The sequence below is a fragment of the Poecilia reticulata genome, linkage group LG11, assembly GCF_000633615.1.
Source record: "Poecilia reticulata strain Guanapo linkage group LG11, Guppy_female_1.0+MT, whole genome shotgun sequence".
NCBI classification, from domain to species: Eukaryota; Metazoa; Chordata; class Actinopteri; order Cyprinodontiformes; family Poeciliidae; genus Poecilia; species Poecilia reticulata.
The window spans coordinates 15,415,376-15,440,914 of record NC_024341.1 but is presented as its reverse complement, the minus strand read 5'-3'; the positions used below and the strand labels follow the sequence as shown (position 1 = coordinate 15,440,914).

At 39.3% G+C, this 25,539-nt stretch overlaps 4 protein-coding genes across 4 annotated transcripts in view; 1 reads left to right on the top strand and 3 right to left on the bottom strand.

Moving 5' to 3' along the window:
- The window catches only part of LOC103472453 (synaptic vesicle glycoprotein 2A-like), a 23,165-nt gene extending 21,998 nt beyond the window's left edge, over positions 1 to 1,167 (bottom strand). Inside the window, exon 1 of the mRNA XM_008422100.2 lies at positions 993 to 1,167. The gene's annotated coding sequence lies outside the window, so the exon portion shown is untranslated. The remainder of the gene's footprint in view (positions 1 to 992) is intronic.
- A 2,558-nt stretch (positions 1,168 to 3,725) lies between these two features.
- On the bottom strand, positions 3,726 to 7,007 carry sf3b4 (splicing factor 3b, subunit 4). Its single transcript, XM_008422099.2, has 6 exons — positions 6,934 to 7,007; positions 5,876 to 6,004; positions 5,086 to 5,628; positions 4,815 to 4,982; positions 4,576 to 4,725; positions 3,726 to 4,060 (listed from the first exon to the last, which is right to left on the bottom strand). Exons 1-6 carry the CDS (start codon positions 6,965 to 6,967, stop codon positions 3,900 to 3,902), a joined length of 1,185 nt encoding a protein of 394 aa, XP_008420321.1. The 5' UTR covers positions 6,968 to 7,007; the 3' UTR covers positions 3,726 to 3,899.
- A 270-nt stretch (positions 7,008 to 7,277) lies between these two features.
- Positions 7,278 to 18,418, bottom strand: lix1l (limb and CNS expressed 1 like). The gene is made up of 6 exons (XM_008422098.2): positions 17,740 to 18,418; positions 14,433 to 14,596; positions 14,088 to 14,228; positions 12,285 to 12,380; positions 11,324 to 11,401; positions 7,278 to 10,425 (listed from the first exon to the last, which is right to left on the bottom strand). Exons 1-6 carry the CDS (start codon positions 18,080 to 18,082, stop codon positions 10,174 to 10,176), a joined length of 1,074 nt encoding a protein of 357 aa, XP_008420320.1. The 5' UTR covers positions 18,083 to 18,418; the 3' UTR covers positions 7,278 to 10,173.
- Positions 18,419 to 23,324: 4,906 nt separating this feature from the next.
- On the top strand, positions 23,325 to 25,502 carry LOC103472450 (type-4 ice-structuring protein LS-12-like). The gene is made up of 4 exons (XM_008422097.2): positions 23,325 to 23,428; positions 24,467 to 24,535; positions 24,809 to 24,926; positions 25,162 to 25,502. Exons 2-4 carry the CDS (start codon positions 24,487 to 24,489, stop codon positions 25,376 to 25,378), a joined length of 384 nt encoding a protein of 127 aa, XP_008420319.1. The 5' UTR covers positions 23,325 to 23,428; positions 24,467 to 24,486; the 3' UTR covers positions 25,379 to 25,502.
- The last annotated feature ends 37 nt before the right edge of the window (positions 25,503 to 25,539 follow it).

Genomic DNA, 25,539 nt, shown 5'->3' with positions numbered 1-25,539 from the left:
AGATAGATAGATAGATAGATAGATAGATAGATAGATAGATAGATAGATAGATAGATAGATAGATAGATAGATAGATAGATAGATAGATAGATAGAGAGAGAGAGAGAGAGACAGACAGACAGACAGACAGACAGACAGACAGACAGACAGACAGACAGACAGACAGACAATATCTCTGTTGAGTTGAGAGCCTCTCCACACAGCCCCAAACACTCAGCTGAGAGAAAAGGAGAAGAGGAAGGCCTGATGAGGAGGAGGAGTAATGATAGCTATATTTTTTCTTCAGACTGACAAGCCTCCATTAGTTTCCCCCCTCTTGCTTGTCCCTCCATTTAAAAATAATAACAATAAAAAACAATATCAGCTTTATTTCCCTGCAGGACCAACCAGAACAACCTGTCTTCACATCTCCACCTTGTTCATAGTACAGAGATTCCCATCTGCTGAGTGGAAATAAATCATCTGGACGCCTGATAACATCACAACAGCCAAAGAAAGCGCTAAAATATTCCTGAAAGGCTCCTCCGTGTGCCCTTATATTTCTGTTGAAAACAGCTTTGATGTGCTTATTTGGCTTTAGGAAGCAACAGGATGAAATAAAGAGCAAATATGTGCAACAAGATTTTTTTTTTTAAAGAAAGAAAGGCCGATGTACGTCGCTAACAAGGCCAATTTTACACCGCTTGTACGCCAAACGCGACCAATCATTTCCTGACAGATGCGCTCATTCTTAGAAATCACACGGCCGTGCAGCAGCCCGTCACGACTTGGATCAGATTCTCTCGATTCACAAAATCGATCCTAATTTTAGCGTGAAGCAAGCTGCTGGTGAGCACGCCCCATCGCGCTTTTCACATGATGTCTTAAATGCGTAGAGAAAGAAAGCACACACGCAGAGAGAGAGAGAGAGAGAGAGGGGGGGGGGGGATGCCCGCCGCTCCGAGAGACCACGAGCGGCTCCAATGTTTAATTAGTGTTAAATTAATGCTTACCTTAAATCCCGCAAGCGCTCCTCTCTTCAGCCCGGAGATGGCGAGGAAGAGGATGGAGGATGGAGGAGGAGGATGCTGTTGCTGTGAGCCGAGTGAGGATGCTCCGTGTGTGTGCGCTGTGGAGAAGAGAGAAGCCCACGCTGTCCACGCACACTCTGTGATGCACAGGGCTCCCACTTCCACCCCTCCTCCATTAGAAACCCATCACGAGCGCACTTCATATTTAGTGAAAGGTCTTTCGGCGCAGATATGCGCAAGATTGCACCTTTCCCCCCCCCTTTTTTTAAATAATTTGTCTTGATGCATAAAATGTGTTTATATCCATATAAGGTGTTCAGCGCATTAACACTTTTTTTTTTTTTTTTTTTTTTTTGCAAACATCATTATCTTCAGACATTAACATCATCATTGTAAATGTGTGCGCTCTCGACGCGCACGTGCAAGCGCGCCGGACTCCTGTTACCATGCCAACCACTTTGCTATTCCTCAGTCTGTACGGGGAAGGGGAAGATGCGCCATATGAAAAATGTGAACTCTCCTCTGAGAACATTATTATTATTATTATTATTATTATTATTATTATTATTATTATTATTATTATTATTATTATTATTATTATTATTATTACATCACAATTCCATGTTGATGGGATCACTTGAGAACATGGTGGAACCTGCGTCTTAGTTTCAGCAGCATGATGGCGGAGTTCAAATGTTTCAGAAGCTTTAGTTTTTTTTTTCCAACATTTGGTCCAATTTCTTGTAAGAAATATTTTTTCCTATTAATGAATTGATTTCACACAAAAAAAACTATTTTACTATTGTGCAACTTATGGACGATGCCCTTAAGAGAAATATTTATTTAATTGAGAAGCATGAGCAATTATTTCACTACTTAATTATTTCATGACCACATCCCGGGGAAGAATAGTGCTAACATTGAATAAATATGTTAAAAATGATTTTAGAAATTAATTGAATGCTTTATATGTGCCTCCAGGACCAATTACCCACAATCCCAGATAGATGGAACATAATGCATGATTTTTAGAGAATTTGTATAAATGTTTATGAAATATATTCTTAATATCTTAATTTATCAATCCTTCATCTCCTTAATTTAGAGTTAGCTAGGTATTGTTTAGAATTGCATAATTTTGTTAAAACATTTTTGCATGTGATAAATTCTTTAACTTCTCAATAAATATTTTAATCAGCACAAATTAAGTGTGGTTTGCAAAGTAACTTTGGGCGTTTACTGTTCAGACTTTTAAATGCAGTTTTAACACATTTATGTTGAAGAGATCCATCCAAACATTACATTGCCAAGTTATAGCTTGAAAACAAGGAGGATCTAGAAAAATGTATACCTTCTATTATTATTCTAATTATTATTATTATAGTGATTCTGTTTCATAATGCTGTAAGAATGACTGTGTGATGGTTGTTGTATAAATTAGCTCTCCATGACTCTGCTGGCCTTTCAGGTCCTTTGAACTCTTTTCATCTTTCTCTCAAAGGTTTTGATGGGATTTACAGTAGAATTCATGCTGGCATATTTTTACTATCTATTCATTGACTGTGTTCAGACACTGTGTTTCTTGGAAATAATTCTTTTATAGTATATGGAAACTCAAAGCTTTAACATTCCAGTCGATGCAACAAAACATTCAAATTGTCCAGAGGAGGGAACTTTCCGAAATAAGTTTAAACTTCATAAATCGTTGAAGACAATGTTTACCTTAAAGATGAAAAACCTACCAAGATATTATGCTTTTCTTCTGTCCTTTTTTATTATTAAATAGCGTTACATTTTTAAACTTATTTGAACTTTGAAGCACTTTGTGTATAAATGAGGTTGCATTGGATTATTTGACAGTCCAAATTGTGACAGAAAGTCTATTGCATTTTGTTTATAAGGCTCGTTTCATTGCCTAATCATTCCAATGTTTCCAGTTTGTTTTTTTTCTTTGGCCATTGACCAGCTACTTTCCTGAACTGCTTTGAGTTCAGCTGTTGGCTGTTTGGGCTGGACAGTGATTCTTAAATCTAATAGGACAAAAACACCTCAAACGGATATTTAATATTAAATTTTTGTTTGTGAAGGATTTGTATTATTGAGTTTAACCCAAAAGAATACAAATAAGCTAAACCATCAGTACTGAACCATTGGAAATAAGCTGACTTCATTAGAAAACATGACTTATTTAATAGAAGTCTATATTATAAGCCCAACCGCACTGAATTTTAAATCACTTCCACTCTTAAAATCATTTGTTCTTTGCTTCATGTCTGGCCTAATGCCTTTTCTGTTATAAATCCATAAATTACTGCTTTTATTGTTAACACCTCTCCTTTCTCTCCATGACCTGGTAAAATGTCACAGCAGGACAAGAGTGAACACAACAAGTTCATTAATTCTGCTCTCAGAACGCCACCATACTGACAGCAGATTTCTGGAACAAAAGAAAGCCAGAGTCTTTAGTTGCTGAAAAACAAAACAGATAAAAAAAATTACCATAATTACACAGTAGGGTGTGCAATTAATTAATTTAAACCCTAAATGATTGCAAAACAAAACAATTGACAAAAAGCATTTGCCCACACTTTATATTTAAGAATTTCAAACTTGATGAATCATCATGCTGAGTAATCGGTCTTTTAATAAAAGTAAAAAATGCAATGATTTTCTTTCTCTGAAAGATCAAGAACCATACAAAAACACACAAAAAAATACATTTTAGTAAAAATTTATTTGCCAAGTTGCATTCATCTGTACAATGATCAAAGAAATATGAAAAAAATAAAAATAAAAACACTAAAGCTACAGTAGTAACCCTAAACATGTTAAAAAAAAAAAAAAAGCTAAACAGCAGCTGTTTCATGCCGTCTACCGATCACGGTGCGCTTAAGGTACACGAGGAGGGCCGCCTGGGGGCCTGGGTGGCATCGGAGGCGCTCTCTGAAAACCAAAGGGAGGCGGACGAGGAGGACCAGGAGGAGCTGCGCCGTAGCCAGGCGGAGGCATGGGAGGAGGAGGCCCTCTCATTCCTGGAGGCACAGGAGGAGCTGAGGGGAAACAAAAAGAGGGGTCACAATATTCAGCATTAAGAGTTACAGCATTTAAACCTCAAACAAGCTGTGGTTCTGATCTGAAGCACATTCAGACTTTTGCATTTAGACTTTTAGCATTTAGTTTTTATGGTCCTCCACTCTGGAACAAACCTGCGGAAAACCTGAGATGTGCAGAAACTATTTGCTCTGTTGAATCAGGACCAAAACCTAATTGTTCACTGATGCATTTGATTAAAGCGTCTCACTAATTAACGTTTTGCCCAGCGACTAATGGTGACTGCAGCTTGAGATGGAAGATTAGGTTTGCATTTGTTTCTTATTACACAACGCTTTTTAAAGCTTTAAGATGTTTGATTTCCTCTAAAGCAGTTTGGATTGTCTTATGTAAGAAAAAGTAGACTTGGCCTGCTTTGCCATTAGATTAGGTAATTTATTTATTAAAAATAAAAAAGATGTTCCAAAACATTCCTGATAGACGCTGCAGGTTAAGATGTAAGAGCAGCGCTCACCCATGGGGTATGGTGCCCGGGGAGGCATGCCCATTGGTGGTGGCGGCATGTTGGGGGGCAGCGGAGCCCTCTGGGCCGATCCTGGAGGAGCTGGAGGTGGAGGCACCATGCCAGGAGGAGCAGGAGGCGGCATGGGCATCTGGGGCATACCTGTGGAACAGAATGAGAAAATAGGTTTCTTTTGATTTCCTTGACAGGGAACGACAGTTTCAGCTGCATCTGAAAGCCCCAAGTTTTACCTGGAGGCATGTTGCCAGGAGGGAATGGTGGCGGTCCAGGTGGAGGTCCGCCGGCAGACACTTGTGGAACACCTCCCGCTGTTGGAGGCATGCCCATAGAAGGCGGCATTGCTGGAGGCATCGTTCCAGGAGGGGGAACAGGAGGAAACGCACCAGGAGGCGGGAGACCTGACCCAAAAAAAAACACAAAATAAAAGAAGTTAAACTGAATGCTGGACAAATGTTCAAAAACAATGCTGAAAAATCCTTGAACTCGACACAAAAGTCGTACCTGGAATGGACATTGCTGTTCCCATCGCAGTGAGGACTGGTGTCGGTGCAGACGGCGGGGGCGGAGCATCTGCAAACAGCTGGTGCGGCCTGTCGGCCTGAGAGAGCGGGTTCTGTGCAGCCAGCAGTCGCTCTGCGGCCGAACCGTGGCGTTCCCCTTTGGAATCCTTTTTAAATGCGTACGACACCGTGATGGGTCTGTTGCAGAGGTACTGGCCGTTCATGGCCTCGATAGCCGCGTCCGAAGCATCAAAACTGGCAAAATTGATGAAAGCGTAACCCTTAGAGTTACCCGTGTCGGGGTCTCGCATGATCTTCGGTGTTTGGAGGATCACACCAAACGCACTGAACGTGTCATAGAGAAGTTTTTCATCAATCTCCGGGTCCAAATTACCGATGAAGATGTTTGCACCAACGTCCAGGTTTTTGTTGTGTGCTGAGGCCTTATTGACCCTAATTGGTTTGCCATAAAGTTTTATCATATTCATGATTTTTATGGCATAATCAGCATCCTCTTCACTAAGAAACTCCACAAAGCCATAACCTGAGAAAAATAACAGATACATTTCTTAATGACAGTGTCATAAAAACACATCGTTCTTATTTCTGAGCAATAAAGCTATACATGTTCAAACATCATTGTAGGTAGATTTCAGCTGCGTTCTCATATTTTTTAAAAACGAATTTCTCTACTTCAGACACAGGAAGGACATATGCATCCAAATGAGTTAATAGTTCATATGTTTTACGAACTGTCCACTGAGAAAAACAGCCTGTAAATTGTTGCTGACCTTGATGTTGGCCAGTGACCCGGTCTTTGGGCATGTGTGTGTTGACCACAGGACCGGCCTGCAGGAACAGCTCCCACAGCAACGGCTCAGACACCTTCTCATCCAAGCCTCCAACATACACAGTCGCATCTGAAAATTGACAAGAGAAAAATGTAGCAATTTAGACTTTTTACAGAAGAATGGTGTTGTGTTGCATCTTAGCAGTGTATTTATCAGGTTGTACATCTTACATTTTTAATAAGACTCATCTTTCATCGAAAAAAAAAACAACCTTTCTTGCTAGTTTAAGAGCTTTAAGCTTTTGAACATGGCCAGTTATATATCTCGGGAAACAAATGCCCTGTAGTGCAAATCCAAAGGGATTTAAGAAAAAATACTAAATGACAATACCACTGCTCGTTCTGCAAAAGGTCGAAATACCAATCATTAGTTAAAAGACGGGACTAGTTTTCTTTATCACAAAATTATCGGCTGCTAACGTTTTTACAATAACTTCACAATTTTTTATTACAATACTCGCTGTGCAGTCCGCTTAAAACTAGTTATTTCTGTTAGGATTGGCACTTTCGAGTCTTTTGCCTGCTATTCAAAATACAATTTTTGACTTGCAACTTACTGAAAATATTTCTAACATTCCTAATTACATTATAAGCAGTATATTTTATCGAGCTGGTAAAATAGTGAACAAAAGATCAATACCGTTTACTTACTAAGGTTTATGAGTTGCGCTAAATCCTATGACGTGCCAATTCTCTAAGCTAACTTTATATGCTAAAAAGCAGCAGTTTGACATTGTCATAACCCGCATTATAACTTACAGTATCATTGTGCTTCTGTTTGATACGACACGTAAATTACATTTCTTACGAATTAAAAGAAGCTAACTAGCAAAATGCTAAGCTAACAACACTTCAAACACTTCCATGTGTTGAAGCGGATGTTTTCCACTAAACGATGCTCAAAAACCGCCGAGAAATTATATTACGATTTACTCATAAGCACATGTCAAAACAAGTGAGCGATATTCACCAAAAACATATTTTAAAGGATGAAATTACCTTGATTTCTTTCCGATATTGGTCCCGCTGCCATGTTGAATGAACCAACGCCGGGGGAGCGTTGAAGACGGAAGTCCCGCCTCTTCCGCTGCTGTTCTTCGAAATTTTCAAAATAAATTATATTAAAATAAAATTAATAAATCTATATTAACCTTATAGCATATTATGACAACCATCCATATGTAACAAGTTATTTCCTGTTTGAGATTTAGACACAACTTTATTATTTTAAAATACTAATAAAAATACAACAATTATCCACATTTTCCTCTGTTTACTCCAGCATACTGTATATGGGGATGATAGAACAAAACAAACCAAGCCACATTTTTATTATTAATTGATTTATTACATATCGATATAAATCTAGTAAACGTATAAACACAGAATACAAAAACTTCATATAAAATACACACAATTAGGCTTTAAAGAGCAATTTATAAATCAACACTGTATATTGAATATGAAACATACAAAAACAAAATCTAAAGCATCATGCATCAAACCCAAGAGATTAAAAAAAGGGTTCATCCATTTATAAAATGTGTAACAACTTAATATTAACAAAAAAAATCCTTAAGCATAAAAAAAGAAAAACTAAAAGGTCTTTGTACGAAGATATTTTGAACTGGCTTATATATAAAAACAATACTTGAGGGGGATTTGTATTATAAAAACCAAAGTAAATAAAAAGAAAGAAAATCAATATCTCATTCTTTTAAACAACTCCATTAAAATGTTCTTATACTCATCATAAATCTTTAATTTTTTTCTATAAACCACTGAAAACCCACACAACATAAATTGTTTAAGCAATATGAAAACTTACATAAACAAAGTTATATTACAACTGAAACTGTGACATATAAAGGGAATTTGGCATGTAGAGGTAAATGTGTTCATTTGATTTTAACTATTAAAAACTTGAAAAAAAAGATCCTTTGTAATCCAATGTTAATATTCAAAGAAATAAATGCAAACAGGACCAGTGGTCAGGCCAAAAAAAAAAAAACAAAGAGTACAGGGAGTTTTCAAGTCCAATAAGGAAAAATTATAATTTCAGTTTTGCCTTGGTATGTAAACCAGTATCTACCACATTCTTCCATTTAGTCTAAAGTATGCTTGCTGGTCTCTGGCATTAGGATGGTGTAATGAATTTAACTTAAACATTTTAGTGTTTTACAAGTCCCATCATTAATGTTTCCAATTTTATAAAAACAACAACAATTCCAAAAGTAAAGGCAAACAAAAATAAAAACTCGCCTGCCTTTAATGACAGTCTATTGTTCCTTCATGTTTTTAATTTGCCATCTCTAAAAAAAAATTAAGGCAACATGTTTCAGCTGTTGGGGATTCAACCTTCAGGAGCGGAGAATGTGACTCCCTGCTGTTTAATTTGCTTTTGTGCCACATTTTTCTTAAACTGGAGCCGCAATTTATCCATTAAACACTTTCCTTGTTAGCATGCAGTCTTGGAGAGTTTGGTTAAAACGTCTTGATCCTTCTAGCTTAGAAATATAGTTAAGAAACAAAAGCATACAATAAGTTCAACTTCATTTATCATCTGTTGGCTTCAAATGGTTCAAAAAATATAAATTCTGCATTGAGTATTTTCAACAAAAACACAAAAACAAAAATATATATTCAGGTCCAAGTTGATATTCTGACTTTCCTCATCTATGTCCAAAACATGGTAAAACAATCCATTTTACACTTTATACCGCTGACCTTTTAACTCTGCATTTACAAAGTCGTGCATGCTGTAAAATGATCCATTATTGTGTAACAGAGTTGATTTGTCGGTAATAAAGTTGATAGCACGCTATAATATACATTCGACTAGTGTCAGGGTCGCAAATCATACAAAAAAACTCTAAAATAACCACAACCGTTCACATACAGAAACACCAAAACACAACAAGCACTTAATTCTCTGCGTGATTTTTTGTTTTTTAAAAACTGAACAGTGAAAGTCAAAAGTACCCACATATCGTAATTGTAAATTTTCTCAAATGCTAGATATATTTTAATAGTTATTGAGAAAACTGCCTTGACGAAGAGATCCTCTTCATGGTTTTCTTTGTGATACAGATCACATACAACGTATGGAAGAAAACACCCTCTGACTGGATCTGATCGTCATGTATGTTGGAGTTTATGTGTAATTTAAGTCCCTGACATTAAATGATCAATCACAAGGGTTCGCTCGAGTAAATGCTACAAACCCGACTTGGTGTCGCCGGTTCAAATGTTGCAAAAGTCCGTATCATTAAGGCTCGTCTGAATGACACCACCCTGAACCTTTACCCCTCAAAACGTAGTTACCCTGAACTCTCGATCTCCATTGGGTTGGTCTTCACCTACCTTTGTGTAAAACATGTCGTTGGTGCCAACATGGTCACTGAACCTTAGCAGGACCACTGCAACCACTTTTAGTCACGTATTGCCAGCTAAATCTGTTCACTTCCTGTTGCAACACTCAAACTTCCTTCCACACTGGGAGAGGCTGCTCCAGATTGCAATAGGAAACAGTGAATTCAGGGCATTAATTACAAACTCTATCCCAGTGTTTGTGCTTTAAACGAGTGAAAATGTTCAAACTTGGTGGGAGTTTTCACTGCTCAGTGTGAAAGACAGAAAGATCAGCTTCTTTCTGTAGTAATAATAATAATAATGATAAAACATGATCAATAATACCTTTATAATAGCTACTCTTTGTATTAAATAGCTTTTTTTTTTTTTTTTGGAACAGAATTTTAACACATCCAACTTATGAAATAATACAAGATTAATAAAAAGTTTCTTTCCCAAAAGACAACCCAAAGGACAAAAGGGGATTTCAAATTCAATTAAACTGAATTCATTTTCACTATTTCACTAGAAACGTCCATAAAGAAGGTTCAGGGTAATATCACTGATACTTGTGACTTTTTGCATCTAATTTCTTCCTCCCCACCATTAAATCCAACCCAGAAACAAATATAACAATATACACACACACAAAAAAAAAAGCCCTGTTCATACTCTGATCCAACGCCAAGTTTTACAGGCAAATAATAAAAAAAGCATCCTGCGGTTACTAGGCACAATGAGTTTAGCAACAAGTGTTTTCCTTCATAAACAAAGCATGAGCTGAAGCTTGATTTCCTGATCCTCATTACAAAACACATCTTAGAAAGTGATCAACACTGTTACCAGGGATCCTTCGCCGTGGCGAGGGGTGGGGCGTGGGGCTGCGTTTTAGTGCGAGGGCAGAGTGGCGGCGTTGGCGGCGCTGAGCTGACCCACAGCCAACATCAGGATGTCCTTCTTTTCTTTGTAAAACCGCAGTTCTCTGCCCGCCAGCCTGGCGTCCTCCAGCTCCCGCTCCGTCGAGGCCAGCTCCTGAGCGATGGTTCCCGCCACGCTCTGCTCCCGGTTCACCCAGTCCGCCGCCATCTGGGTGCGCATGTCGTCGTCCAGGGCCCGGTGGGAGTAGTGAGCCAGCACCTCCTGCAGGTTTGGGCATCATAAGGAATTTTTGGGGCTTTAGATGATCTATTTGAACTTTTCTTGGAATAGTTGCATAATAATCTACGTTTATTTATTTTTTGTTCTTTTATTTGATGAGGGTCCATCTGAAAGCACTGTATGAGTTTGTGGGGTAGGAGTTCGTAAGTTTCTTACTTCTTCCTACTCCTTTTCGAGCATGTTAAGATTATTGCAGATTATTTTGCATTCCTTGTTCATGTGTGTGATTTTATACTTCTATCATGTTCGAAATAAATAAATAAAAATAATCCGCTTCGGTGTAGAGGTCGGCTTTGTAACAGAAAACCAACCGGTTTAAAGGAGCTCCACCATTTCTGATTAAAGGAGTGCTTAAACATTCAGACAAAATTATGCCAGAATATTACTGACGGCTTCAGAATGTGTGGTTATTCTGGGACATTTCTGCATTTGTTTGAGTCCGAATGCAAACGTTTGACCCTGAGTGAATTAGAAACTATTCTGTTTTTTTCATTTTAATAGTGTTAATGGACATTGTTCTTGTAGTGCCCTTCACTTCATGGTCACCCTGCTCATACTGTAAGGTTTCTTGTTGCAAACAATTCAAATTCTGCACTCGAGTTTGCTTTACAAAACCCTGCATCTGTAAAGTTGTTTACGCTGAACTTTTTCCCTCCAAACCATATAAACTTTCAAAAACCTACGCTTGTCGAGTTCAATTTCATCTCTCCAACAACACAGCTGCTGCCAGCGCTGGGAGAAGTAAACATACCAGGAACTGTCCCTTCGTTTGCACCGTGATTTTATGTATAATTTGTCTTGTGTTAAAAAACAAAAAAACAAGTTATGTGACAGCTGAAACCCAGCTGTGTGTAATCGATGCCACGTGTGAGACGGGTACCTGTCGGGAACACTGTCGCTCTCTCATGGCTTTGAGACTCCCGTTCCAGTGCAGCAGCTGGAACACAGTCATCAGCTCCTGCAAGCAACCAGGAGTTGGAGGGAAAAACTTGCTCACCAGGCATTTAATGCACTGCACACTGAATTCAGATTCCTGTTTTCAACAAGGTACCCATTTACCAGCTTCAAAGTTACTTCTTCTACTAAACTAAGCTACGTAAAAGTTGAGGGTGACTATAGAGCTTCTGCTTCGTTTATGGAAAAGTGTCCAGACTTTTCCCAGACTCAGCATAACGGTCCTTTATGTTCACTTTCAATCAGCAAATACTAAAGTTCATTGAACGTAAAAGACAAGAAGGAAGGAACGAAGACAGGACACGAGTAAGGAAGCAACAAATGAACGACAGCATGGAGGAACGAAGAAATGAAGAAACAAAAGGACACGAGAGGTGACACTAATAATTACTTTAGGAAAGAAGCAAGGAAATGACAAAGGGTAGGAGGGAAGAAGGGAAAAAAAAGGAGGGACACATGTTCGACATAAAAATAAGCCCACAATGAAGAAAGTAAGGAATGGATGGAAAGAATGACAAGGAGGAAAAAAAGAAAGACACAAAGAAAGGAGAGACCAGTGATGGAAGCACTGCTTTCAGGAAGAGCATAAGGAATCAGACGGACAGAAATAAACAAATAAATGAAGGAAAAAAATAAAGAAAGAAATAAAGAAGATGGAGGAGAAAAGAAAAACACCATTAACATTTAGATGGTGGAATATGGAATAAAATTTGGAAAAACAGATTTTTTTCCATTCTCAAAATGTCTTTTTGGATAGTTATCCAGACTTGGGGGGGAAAAACTGAGATCCAATAATGTCCTTTTCCCTAAAAGGAACCCTGAATTATACTGACATCTAACATTACCGCGCTATCGCCATCCACGTTTAGCCGATTTGCTTCACCTACCTGGAACTCCAGCATGGATTTTCCTTTGTTGGACTCCAGCATGAAGCGGAACGCCCCGATCCCGGTGTTGGGATTATCGGCCTCTTCTCGGTTCCCCTGTGAACACACGGCAAAGGTCCAGAATGAAGCTACGATGATCCAAACAAAATACAACAGACACACAAAACATTCAAGAGGGAAACTTTAAATAAATAAAAAAATTCTCCTATGTCATTATTCAAAATGGGAAAAACAAGAGATCATATCATTTACATAAGACAGGTGTGAGTTGATCTTCAATTAGGAAATGGCTACAAGAAAAACGAGAAACTTTAAAACGGCAGAACAGCAGGAATGAAAGAATATCCAAATTTGAAATAGAGAAATTATCTTTTTGAAAATCATTGTCGGAATCAGCAGAAGATTTCTTTAATGTTGTACACAATTTTTTGGAAAGGGATATATAACATAACGCTTCTGTCATACTGCTCTTTGAGATTTTAATTTGAATTATAATGGGCATTATAAATAAATAGATTATTATTATTATTATTATTATTATAAATGGTCGGTTTCTCTTAAAAGTAAATATGGAGTATCAACACGGAACAAAAGGATGGAATATCTGATCAATAATTCAATATTGGCTGCCTAGTTTTACATTAAAATATCTCCCAATGGGGAAGGCATTAAAAATGAGATTTTAAGAAAGATAATACAATCCCTGAAATCGAACCATTTTCTTTTATATCAGAGATTAATTTGTTGTAAATCCAGGTTTTGAATTCTTTAGTTTAATTTAACTGGGGTATTTTTTGCTGTTCTTGGTCCTTATAGCCTGCTGTAAAATGTAAGTCTAAGAAATGTTACTTCTCTATCTATGTGTGATATTAGGAGTGTCTCTCTGTCGTGGAGGTGATGTAATCTCAATTAGAGAGGGTGGCCTATCAAAGATGCATTTTCCAGAAAGATTTGTAAATGTGAAACTGTCGTTGTGTTTATCTGTTTGTTGTTTGTTTTTTTTATTGTCATGTCCTGTCCTGTTCAATAAAGAAGGATACGAGCTACCTGCTGCAGAGTGTGGAACTGTTTCCTTTACAAAAATAGACCATTTTGCACTAAAGGACAGTTTGGAAAATATTTATCATGTGTTTGAGGACGGGACAGTTTGTACATCTTTTATTTATTTGCAACATCAAGGCAGGAAATTAACTCCATATTTCACCATTTTTAAGGAACCCAGACTGCGCTTAATCAGCTCTAGTTCCGAATCTAAAACAAACCGGTCAAACTTGTACCAGATTATGATTCTACGCTGTGGATTCTTTGAAACAAGGTTTTTCAATCGTGGCCCTCAAAGCACGCTGCCTTGAAAAGCTTTAGGCATCACGCCCCTCCCCTGCTTCAGCACACATGATTTCAATTGATGGCTGATTAACAGGGTTTTGCTGAATCTCAATAAGTTGGGGTGTGTGGAAGCAGGGGAGCATCCTAAAATATGCAGGCCAGCGTGAGCATCATGTCTGGGAATCACAGCTTTAAAACACAGTAACAAAGTCGTTATTCTATTTGTGAACGAACAAGGGGAATATTTCCCATGTTTTTTTCCCCCCCCATTGAGAAAACCTTAAATTGAGAAAGGCATGGCGGCTGCAGTAGATCAGTCAGAACCTGGAGCGAATTATCCCACACAGGTTTCAGATTATTTCCTCCTTCTGCATCTCTCTGTGCAGAAACAGAGGCTCTCCCAGGGCGGCACTCGCTCACAAACCGCCGCGGCCGAACCGTTGCCGCTACCAGCCGATCGCTCCGTTTTGAACTTACGTTGAAGGAGGCCAGCGCTTCATTCACGCTCTTCTCGATGAAGTCGTCTGTAATCCGGCGGGAGGGGTGCTCGTTAAAGACCGAGTTCATGAGGGCGATCTTGGCGGCGCTGCGCCTCGCCTCCGCCTTGGTTGGACAGAACTGTCAAACAGTGAAAGAAAACACGCGGAGTCAGGGCAATAATGAGAGCCAGAGAGACCGAGGCAGAGCAGAGCAGCACGGAGGAGGTTATCCAAGATGCAGCTCCTTCCCAGATGTCCCCAAGCAAAAAAAAAAAAAAAACATATATACATATATATCTTTAAATCTTTTAATATCCAGGGAAACAAAGTGCAGATGTTGCACCTGGAAGCTCCCGAAGCAGCTGCCACCCGGAAGGCTGACGTAGCAGACGTACGGCGGGCTGTTTGACGGGACCATTTCGTAAACGACCAGAGCTCCGTTCCTCAAGTCGGCCCCCCTGGTCAGCTTCATTTGCCAGAACTCCTGCAGAGCTTCCACCACGTTCACTGAAGGGACAAGGGAGGACGGGAAAGCTTCATTAAAGCCACTCTGTCCTTGTTTCAACTAAGACGCACACACACAAAACAGATGGGGGGTGACCTCACGAAGGAAACTTCACATCCTCTCCGCTGAAGGGAAAAATTAGTTCGGCTCAGATTCTGATTTTTCGTGAACTCATACGAAGTTTCTGTCTGGAGTTAGGAAAGAACAACCACAAAGGAGAGCAGTAAAATCTCAATTTGAGACTGTTACATGGCGCCTTGTAAAAGTATTTCTTTTCTCGTTTTCTCATGTCACGACCACAAACGTCAAGAGTATTTTAGTCGAGATTTTAAGGTGATACAGCAACACAAAGTAGAGAAGAAGCGTGAAAATGAAAGACAGTAATGGTAGGGTAGGGGGACCATCATGCTGTGGGGACAGTTTTTGTTTAGCAGCAACAGAGACAGAAGTCAGAGTTGATGTGATGATGGAAGGAGTTAAAAAACACAAAAACTATCCTGAATGAAAACTTGAGTCGAAATGGTTTCAGTCAAAGCTTTTTCAGTAAAGAAAGTATTGCAGGTGCAACATGACAAAATGTTTTTTTTTAATTCAGGAATGGGAATACTTTCTTAAGGATCTGTAGTTATAAAAGTTTGTGTCTGCAGAGAGACGTGAGCGCAGGATAATTAAACTCTCAGCTGGGAGCCGCTCCTGCAACATCAGTGCGTTTTTAGCTCTGCAGCTCAACAGAAATCTCAGCTTTCCCAGTCAGCAAACTACAAAGAAACCCATCGCTCCCAAGAAATGTAAATTCCCAAGCTTGCAATCCAAATAATATTTTTTATACTCCCACTGAAGTAGGCTGTAAAACACCCAGCGTACGCTCTCATCTTGTTGTTAGTCGGCCGTAAAATAAAGTTTATGTGCGTTTTGAGATGTTTATAGACTCTCATCCATCCAACAACGCCTTCAGGGAGGAGTCTCCGAATCCTGATGCGGCGGGTCCAAACCATGACATGGGGTTTCAAAGGAGGAAACTTCAGGAAAGAGATGGATTCCTGCGACAGATGGTGTGACGCCCCCCGCCCCTTTCCCCACAGACGAGGATCTGAACGTCACAGACCGAGTCTGGGATTACTGAACACGAAGGAAGGAACGACAGAAAGCTTAGACAGACACTTAAGGAGACTGTGCAAATACTTATTTGTGAATGGATGGGTGTTTAAATCTCTTCTTAAGGATCTTAAACACTTCCACATCTGGCTGCAGATGCTTCATTTCAATTTTATGACCCGTTACTCTTTTGGACTTTTATGCAGTTTATTAGCTCGATACATTGTCGTTCCTGTTTTTTATGATAGGACCGTCTTGATTGTTATTAATTGTGCTGCTGTGTCTGGATGGATGGATGGATGGATGGATGGATGGATGGATGGATGGATGGATGGATGGATGGATGGATGGATGGATGGATGGATGGATGGATGGATGGNGGATGGATGGATGGATGGATGGATGGATGGATGGATGGATGGATGGATGGATGGATGGATGGATGGATGGATGGATGGATGGATGGACGGACTTTAAGAAAAGGAAATAAAGTAAATAAAAATATGGGAAAACATTTTTTTTTCACTGGACTTATCCTGAACAAATCAAATTACTTTCTGACTTTTCCAGTCTACGTAGCAACCCCGATTCTGTACATCAAACAGGCTCCTATTTATTCAGTCAGCATGATGTTTCTTATTAATGTCTCCAGCAGGTGAAGGTCAAACAAAAGCGAAGCAGATGGTGATAAGATGAAGTCCTTTTGTCTGAGCTTTTCCTTAGGAATAAAAGCGGAAACAAACAGGAAATAAAGCGGGAGACAGCCACAGCACAACAGCTACTCTGGAATAACAGAAATACCACAAGGCTAAGTGTTATTAGCGATTTTGTGTTTAAATCGAGGGCTAAAAGATTTTGAACTTAAGGAAGTGTCTCGTCTTCCAGCCAATCCTTTCACAACAACCTCAGTATAATGTTGAAGATGTTAAGAAGCCTAAGTGGGATAAAAGGAGGGGGACAGGGCTGTCAGTGGCGGCACACGGGGGGCAATCTTTTGGGATTAAATCCTATTAGAGCAGAGTAGAAAGACTTAGAGTGGCTGCAAATGCCAACACTGATTCAGATTTAAGTCAAGCTTAAGTTTAAAAGAGATCTTAATCAATGTTATTCATGATTTCTGAAGGTTCTTGCCTTGACTTGCAAAAGAGTACATGAACATTTCCAAAGCAGACATCCAAGGAGACCCGTCAACCAACCTTACTTCTTTAGTGAGGATTGGTCACAAATTATCTACACTAAATTAGCACAATCTGCTGAGGAAATAATTTCTTTAAACAACAAATATTTTTTTTCCCGTGCTCTGTTGTTGTTTTTCTAGATTTTCCCCAGACAGCAGCTGTTGGTGCTGAAATCCAACTTTCTGTCTGCAAACTGTTTGGGTTCAGGAGCCTTTATGTCTGAGTGATTCATCACAGGCCGTACTTACGCGACTTAAACAAGAAAGCACGTCTGGTTCTCCTAACGACCACCAGAAAACCTCAAAAACTACTAATCTAGACCATTTTAAAGAGCACCAAAGAGTTAGTCTCCTTGGAAGCAAAACATCCATCCCTCCTAACTTCACGAGAAGTCGTTGCCTAATACTCCTCCATACTCAGCCAGCCAAAGGGAATGAGTTGGAGCTCTGGTTTTGGACATGTTTGCCGAACATCATCTGCATCTCATCCACATTACAATCGATCTGCTTGTGGTCTGATTTTTATTTTCCACTTCTCAGCCCAAATTGGCCCAAATCTGCACCAACCACAATCCACTAAAACCACTAGTGGGTCTGAGCTGGCCCCAGTTATGGTGGGCTGCTGCCAGGATGAGGCAAACTTGTGGAAACAGTTGATTTTTCTACCTGGGGAATGTTATGACAAATGGATTACCGTTTACTGTAGGTCAGCTCTGGGAGTTAACTGGAAGACCATCATAAAACATGTTGGGGTTTTATAACAGGAATGTCTGGTTTTTCTTTGTGGTGTTCTCGTTCTCCAAACTCTCCAGATTCAAAACTAACACTGAGTAACACAGGCGTGAACAGGCTCTTTCTCCTGCATAACATTACCTCTGCCGTAGCCCTGCGTGTGTTTGGCGAAGCTGCGGACCACCGCCTCCACCGCCTCCTTCAGCACCGCCGGGTTCCCCGGGTTGCAGTGGCCGCCGGCCCCCGGCCCCAGCCCCGCTCCCACTCCTCCGTACAGGCTGTGGAGCTGCAGCGGCGGCGGCGGAGGAGGAGGCCCGGACGAAGCGGACAGCGAGGCCGGGGAGGGGAGTAGCGGCGCGACCGGGACCGTGACTCCGGGTCGGAGAGAGGAGGAGCGGAGGGTCCCCGTCGGTCCCGATCCGAAGCCAATCCCCGGCTGCAGCCTCTGAGGGCGGATACTGTCCGGGATAATGTTGGATTCCATTGTCCCCACGTAACGTCTACTAAAGTCCGGTTCGGGAGGAAGACGGTGCCGATGAAACCCACAGCTGGCACTGAAAATGTGGTACTCGAAGCGTTCAGGGACAAAGTTCGGCGGGGTTTCTCCAGTCAGCCCTGAAATTAGAAGTTAAAGGTCGCTGAATCGACCCAGAGCGCCGCTCTGCATCCTCACTCTCTGGATTAGGCTGCTGGAGTGTCACTCAACGATGCGTTCACGGACCACTCCGACTTTCTGCATTCCTCATTTAGAGGACTGTAACTTTGTTCTGTTTGGTTCCATGTAAGAAGCCAGACTTTTTTTCTTCATTCTCCAAAAGTTTTTTTTTTTAAGAACGAGTATCAAAATCAAATTTCACTGCAAAAACACAAAATCTTACTGAGTATTTTTTGGTCTAGTTTCTAATGAAAATATCTTAGTACGCTTGAAATATGACAAAACCAATTTACAAGTAATTTTTCAGCACAACACAGGAGATTGTTTTGAGTCAATAATTCCTTAGTATCCACAAAAAATACTAGTCGTAAGTGAAATCATCTGCCATTAGAACAAGACATTTGGGAAATAAGATGTATGTCACATCTTATTATGTCTTGTTTCTAGCTGTAAGTGATTATTTCACATATAGCTAGTACTTTTTCATTAGTACTAAGAAATTACTGATTTAAAACAACCTATTTCTTGATAAAAAGTTTCTTACAAGACAATTTTATTTTATTTTCAGTGCACCAAGATATTTGCACTAGAAACAAGACCAAAAATACTTAAGATTTACTCAAAAAGTTGTGTTTTTGCAGAGTGAGCTCTTCTTCTAATTAATACATTTCAGTTTTGTTTAGGTCACGTCATCTAGAAACAATTCCAGTTCATGTGCAGTTGTGCATTTCTAGTTTTTAAAAAGAAATTTGCCATACTTGTGTCAGCTCATAAAAATGATTTAATATCAAATCACAATGATCTAGAAAAGTAATTATTTAAAATCTGTATTTACTCAGATTATCTTTGTCTGAGTAAAGATAATCTCAGACACTGTTGACAAACAAACTTTGATCCAGTTCAGTCCAGATCAATTCAATTCACTGTACTCCAATCATATAGTCACATTGAAATCCCAATTTCAAAACAGTGGAATTGGGGTAAACTGATCATTAATGCCAATTCATAAACAATTATGTGCTCCTAAATTCAGAATTACAACTTTGGAAATATGTTTCTCTCCAATCTTGACTTTAAAATCCAATACGGTCGCTGTAAATACATAAGTACGCTGTGTTTTATTTACAACTCGAAGTCAGAGCAGACTATCACTCCTTTAATCTCCACATACAATATGCAAGAAAGCAACGAAAGATTTTAATGTCAGGCTTGAGGAGAAATCCCTACATTTGTGAATGTCATTCTGATCCAACCGTATTTGGTCATTTTAATGTTTTCTGCGGCCCCTGAACGCAGCACCGGAGAGTCGGAGAAAAATCTCAGGCCAAGAAATCTGAGCCTCCCCTTGTTCTCCTCTGGCAGCAACTGTGAACAACCTACAGTGTGGCTTCGCGGCTCCGCAGCCCGAAGCATGTGATTAAACTTGGAAACAAAGCAACATAGTTTTACTTGATAAAAGTAAATAAAAATAAAAAACAAAACAGATTTAATCTTCAAACCGATAAAATATCAAATATGTCTGAAGCAACTGGAAGTAACTCAACTAGTGGACCACCTACTTGAAGAGGAAATGGGACCTCCACTTGTGCTTCCTATAAAAGAAGAAGAAAAAAAGATTATGACGTTCTGCATCTTGGGTAATTATTCACCCTCTCAGTGGTTTGGGGAGAGGCCCAGAAGAGGAACAAGAGAAGCAACTGATTAAATCTTCTCTAAGATGCTCCAAGATTAAATTAAAGATTTCAACTCATCTCTTTCCACAAAACATCTTATGTTTAAAATAAAGAAACTATATCTCTGTTGTAACTCATCCAATTTTCTTCAGAGAGTTGTAATAGATGCTGTAGTGGTCTGTGTTACAGCAGATCTGGAAAGGCCTCTGACTGAAGTTACTCATAAAGAGGATATTCAGGGTTGTCCATAATTTGACGTATTCAGTGTATTTAATTGAGATTTTGTGCGATAAATCCACAGAAAGTCGTGCGTGATTGTGAAAAGAAAAGAGTAGTTTTCAAAACATATCCTACAAATAAAATATCTTAAACATGTGGAGTGCAGCCTCTTTAAATTCAGGCAAAATGAATTGCTCTCAGAAGTCAAAGTCCACCTGTGTGCAATTGAATCTCAGTAAAACACACATCACACCTTTCAGAGCTTCATCAGAAAAAAATTAAGAAAATTATTATTTTTTTTTTTTTTTACAAAAAGTGAAATTAGTTAAGAGTTGTGACTACTTTTCAAATATTAACGCAGATTTACTTCAGAAGAAAAACAAAGCGTTAGTCAATCTTACAACCTTATAAGAAATAAATCATCCTCCTGTCAACTATGGACAATTACTAAGCAATCTGTGGAAAACAGGACAAAGTTTCCATCACAAATGGATGCTAGTCCTGTTTCTACAGGACTTATCTCAGTGTGTGATAAACCTTTATGCTTTTTCTGTCTCATGTTTGCTGTAGCGAGTCTCTCCAGGTCAAAGATAAGTCCGCAGAGCTTTGACACAGGACAAACTCAAGGCCTGATTTTAACGTCTTGTCACGATGACACCAATATCTCAGCTGATATAGCTGCATCTTGCAGTGCTATTTCTTTTTGTTCTTTTTTTTTCTGGTCTGACCACCTCTTTTCTGTTCACGCTTTAATGGGGTCAAGGCCGCCTCACATGCCTTGCATTACAACTCAGGAGATCCTTCTGTCTCCATGAGCTCTTTAGGAGCTAATGTTTTCAAGAGACAGAAAACAGCCGAAGCCTTTTCCACTTCCAACAACATAGTCAGGCATGCAGGAGTGGTGGTGAGCAGCCCACCTCCCCACCAAACCCCCGCAGACCCCATGAATAATATCAGGCTGAAAACAAGCTCCTCGTTCCCACATCTGGTTTCAATCAAAGCAGAAATCAGATTCTTGAAACTTCACCACATGTTTTCTTTTTTTTTTTTTTTTTCCCCCCCAACAGAAGAATAGGAGCTCGAGATGGTTGGGGTATTTAGGCAGCTTGTGCTGTATGTGGGCCTTTCTCACATAATTTAATCTGAACACGAGTTGACTTTCTTGAAATCTGCAGTGCGAGTCGAGAACAGCCGACAGCAACTATGATTCAGATGTCGAAGTTTACGTGGGAATCTGCGAGATTACTTTAACTGTAAACAATTTGGGGAAAGCAAGAGGAGGCTATGGGATTTGTAAACGTCTGGTAGGTTAATTCAGAGTATTCGAGTTCAGTGGAAGCATTTATGGCGACGCTTTCCTGCGAGACCATCATGGGAAAATAATCAAAAGGAATCAGCCAAGACGCGAAGATGAGGAGTCTGGTTCGTCGTTGCGTTCAATTTCCAGATGTCTGAAGGTGTCATGATGATTTGTTTGAGTAACTCTAAACAAGTGTGGACAGCATGGGAATGTCCAGCTATTACGACATTCAGAATGGAGGCGGCTCCCGTGTCCCAGAGATGAAAATGTTTTGATGTGAACTTTGTGAATCAATACCCGAATAAATCAGCATCCTGAAAAGATGCTGCCTTAAAGCTATGTGTGGGTCACAGATGAGCTGTTCATATAATTTACTGGTGGCCCATATCTCAATTTCCTTACTGAAGTTATGAGTTAATGACACAAAAAAAATGAAATCTTCTTTGTGCCAAAAGAAAAAAAGTCTGCAGACTTGGTTAAAGTATAAAATGATCTGCAGCTGTTTGCAACTGAATTAGGCTGCTATGACCATAAGCTACCACAAGGGGGGGCTCTCCACCTCCCTCTCTAAAGCTCTAAATACTAAAAAGAGTCATTTATCTTTGGAAGAAGATAAACAAGAGATTTTTATCAACATCAGCAAAGCAGTAAAGTGTGAATTGTTGCATCCAATGATTCTGGGGCTCTGAAGAGGCTTTTATATATATATATAAAAAAAACTAATTCCAACTGCTAGGCACAGTGGTGGAGGGTGGATGATTTGGGCTTGCTTATAAGCTAATGCAGAATGAAACATTAATGAGTTGACGCCGATAAAACATTTTAGAGCACCATGTTGGTCAAGAACTGATTAACCGATCATTTTTATTCCTTATAAAAGTGACTAAGATAAGATTCAGAAGTTTGCGCTCTAATTTTCTTATAAAAGTCACACAGGTTAGCGTGTGGCTTAGCAGGTTTTATTAAGTTAATGTGAACACACAAAGACCAGATAAGTCCAGATCTTGATCAACATGGAGGTGATGTGGGGAAACTTAAAATGGGTCATTCATGCAAGAAAACCTTCAAGCATCTCCCAGCTGACAGTGAGGAGTGGAGTGATCTTTCTTTAGACTGATGTCAAAGACTGCTAAATAAAATAAGTGTCTCACTAATGTGGCTGGGATGCGATTTGGCCAAAATGTGGAGACCCCGTTTTTGTTGACAATTTTTGTTAAATAAGTAAAAAAAAGGAAAGTTCTTGTAACTGCAGCTAAGGCCCTTTCTTTTCCATAGAGGAAATAAAAGAGGTCAGACATCATTACATGAATATTTTTGAATTAAAACTGAATATTTCATGGAGGTGTCCTAATTTTTTTTTTGACATGACTATGGGAAGATTATTGTTTTCCTTGCAAAAAATAATCTTTAAAATGTCAAATGTACCAAAATGACTATTCAGGTTTGGATTAGCTTTTACTTCATTCTCTCCGCAGTCAATTCATTTTACCACATTAATATATTTTAAAAAATACATAAAAGAGCTTTTACCAGAATTCAAATGTTTTCTGGTAAAAACATTTGAATTCAAAATAATTTTTTTTATTTTATAACCAAGCCAAGGGAACTTTACAGCCCGACAAAAATCAGCACAGCATCACAAAATAAAAGCGAGATATCCTGCCACTTATCAGAGATGTCTCCAAAGTGTCCGAACTCCGACGTTCTCCCTGGTGATTCTGGGTTGAATTTAATCTGATATAAGATAAGACTCGTGCAGAATGTTGGTCAGTCAGCACAGGGACTGCTGGTCCAGTTTGGCCCGGCTGGAACACTCTGCAAGAAGAGTCAGAACTGCGAGTACCCAGTTTCCTCTTTATCCGTTTGTGTCATCCAATCAGCTTCACAGGACGAGGGAGACGCAGCAGCACGCCGCACTATAAGAGGAGTGAGAGTCCGGCACAGAGGCACCATCTGGTCCAAACACCAACATCCAAAGAACAGGTGAGTCTCACTTCTCCTGCTTTTAACTTTTTGCTACTAGTACACACTTTTTTTTTTTTTTTTTACTTTTACATGTTTAGTTGTTGCAGCAATGAGGATTTAAATTCCCCTTTCAGTCTCATCAAATATTTCTCTCAGAGTTGATATGGTGATTTGTAAAGAAGGATATATTTTCCTCTTAAAGGAGCTGTGGAAAGTAGAAAAAATAAATAAATTCTATGCAGGTTTGAAGCTACAATCCATTTTGTATTTTTTTTTTACATATATAAATTTTAGGATCACACCACCAAAGCTCAAACATGATAACCACAAACCTCTGCGAAACTTTTGTTTACACGTTTGAGTAAGATGCGTCTCAAAATATCTTCTAGCTGTGAGGCGAGAAACCTGACGGACATTTCCAGGGAGGTTTAGTCAGTGACTCATCTGATTAAGCTACAAGAAGCTTTTCTTAATACAGGCTTGTCTAAAGGTAAACAAAGGTAAAGCTTTTAAAATTTAAACTTACTAGAGGTTTACAGAGAACTTACACAGTATTACAAATTCAGCAGAAGATGGTTTCCTTATGCTACATGCAGACACCAAAGACTTTACAGTTCATCAAATCTGACCAATTTTATTTCCTTTCAGGTTAACGAAGATTACTAAAATGATTTAAATGCCAGAGTAATTTGACATTAGAGGTTCACAAACATGTCCTTAGCATTTGGTAGAAATGGCTTTTGACCTGAACATAAACACCTTCTCAGGTCTGCTGCCGCCAAATGTTCTATGCACTCGTTTGGTTTTCCAGAATAACTTGAAGGCATCATAAAGAGTGCACATAAACCTATATAAATTTGAAGAATCCAATTAAAAACTTATCCTGAAATGAAGCAAAAATAATTCTAGTTCGTACAGACTTAAAACAAGAACATTTTAATCTGATTTAATGTCAAAGAGGAATTAAATGTTTTTGTGGTTTCACATAGGTGTGTAGTTATTTGCTGCTAAAACTGCACACATACTATTCTAAATCATTGTTTTTTTTAATTCTAGGTCTAATCAAGTCAGCAGCCATGAAACAGTTTCTGATTTCAGTCCTTCTTGCTCTTACTCTGACACACGGTAAATATCAGTTTTTCATATTTAGAAATGCCTCGCAATCCACATTTATTGACACTTCTGTTAAAGATGTGGTTAAATCAATGTCAAGAAATAATGAACTGAAGTAGTTCTGGTAACATTACTCTTTTCAAAAACCGAAATAAAATTGGTTTTGTTTTGAACAAAAATGTGTTTTGGGGGAGTGCGAGTAACTGGAGGATGATGCAAAATAAAGAGGGGACATTGATTAAAAATAAATAAATAAAAATCTTACTTACTGGCTCTCTTCTGCAGGAAGCTTTGCTGAAGAAAGAGCCAATCGGGTGAGCCAGTACATCGAGAACATAAAGACTAAAATCAGTCACGACTTTCGTGAGTTTGTGAACAAGAAAGAGCTGAAGGAACACGCCGAGTGAGTGAAAACAATCCGACACGTCACCTCATAACTACTGAGCATGTTAGATTTGCATTTAATCTGTTGATCATTAGTCCTTCCTGAACCAAAATGTAAGACAGGTGCAGATCTTCTTTTCCAGTGGTGCAAAGTAATCACTCTAATTTACCTTAGGTACATTTCTCCATCCGTGTGTCGTTTCGATAATTAAGCTCCAATTAACCTCAGACCCGGTGTTCCGTTCATTTCTCAGGTCGTTCGTGGAGGACAGACAAATAGAGCTCGAGCCCCTGGCCGTGAAGATCCAGGGTCAGCTGCAGGACATAGAGGAACAGCTCAAACCCCTGACTGAAAGCGTGAAGGAGAACGTGAACCCGTTAATCGCCAGTCTGCAGCAAAAGATGGAGTCCATCCTGCAGATGCTGGAGGAGCACGCCAACCCCAGCGGCAGGTGGACCGACCGGTCTTAAACCGCAACGCCACCTTTCTAGTCGTAGGTGTTGAATTGTATCAAACGCACGTTAGCTTCTCGGACGTATTTATTATCCTATTGACACATTTAAAACGATTAAAAAATATTAAACATTACTTCTATGTCTGTATTTTGTGGATTCTATTAACCATTTCTCTG

Coding starts and splice junctions, on each gene's coding strand:
- lix1l (XM_008422098.2), bottom strand. CDS start 18,082: ATGGAATCCAACATTATCCCGGACAGTATCCGCCCTCAGAGGCTGCAG. Junction 14,597..17,739: donor CACGCAGGGCTACGGCAGAG/GTAATGTTATGC, acceptor TTGTCCCTTCAG/TGAACGTGGTGGAAGCTCTG. Junction 12,381..14,087: donor AAGCGCTGGCCTCCTTCAAC/GTAAGTTCAAAA, acceptor GTGTGTTCACAG/GGGAACCGAGAAGAGGCCGA.
- sf3b4 (XM_008422099.2), bottom strand. CDS start 6,967: ATGGCAGCGGGACCAATATCGGAAAGAAATCAAG. Junction 4,983..5,085: donor AACAGCAATGTCCATTCCAG/GTACGACTTTTG, acceptor TTTTTGGGTCAG/GTCTCCCGCCTCCTGGTGCG. Junction 4,726..4,814: donor TCCTGGCAACATGCCTCCAG/GTAAAACTTGGG, acceptor TCTGTTCCACAG/GTATGCCCCAGATGCCCATG.
- LOC103472450 (XM_008422097.2), top strand. CDS start 24,487: ATGAAACAGTTTCTGATTTCAGTCCTTCTTGCTCTTACTCTGACACAC. Junction 24,536..24,808: donor TGCTCTTACTCTGACACACG/GTAAATATCAGT, acceptor TCTCTTCTGCAG/GAAGCTTTGCTGAAGAAAGA. Junction 24,927..25,161: donor GAGCTGAAGGAACACGCCGA/GTGAGTGAAAAC, acceptor TTCATTTCTCAG/GTCGTTCGTGGAGGACAGAC.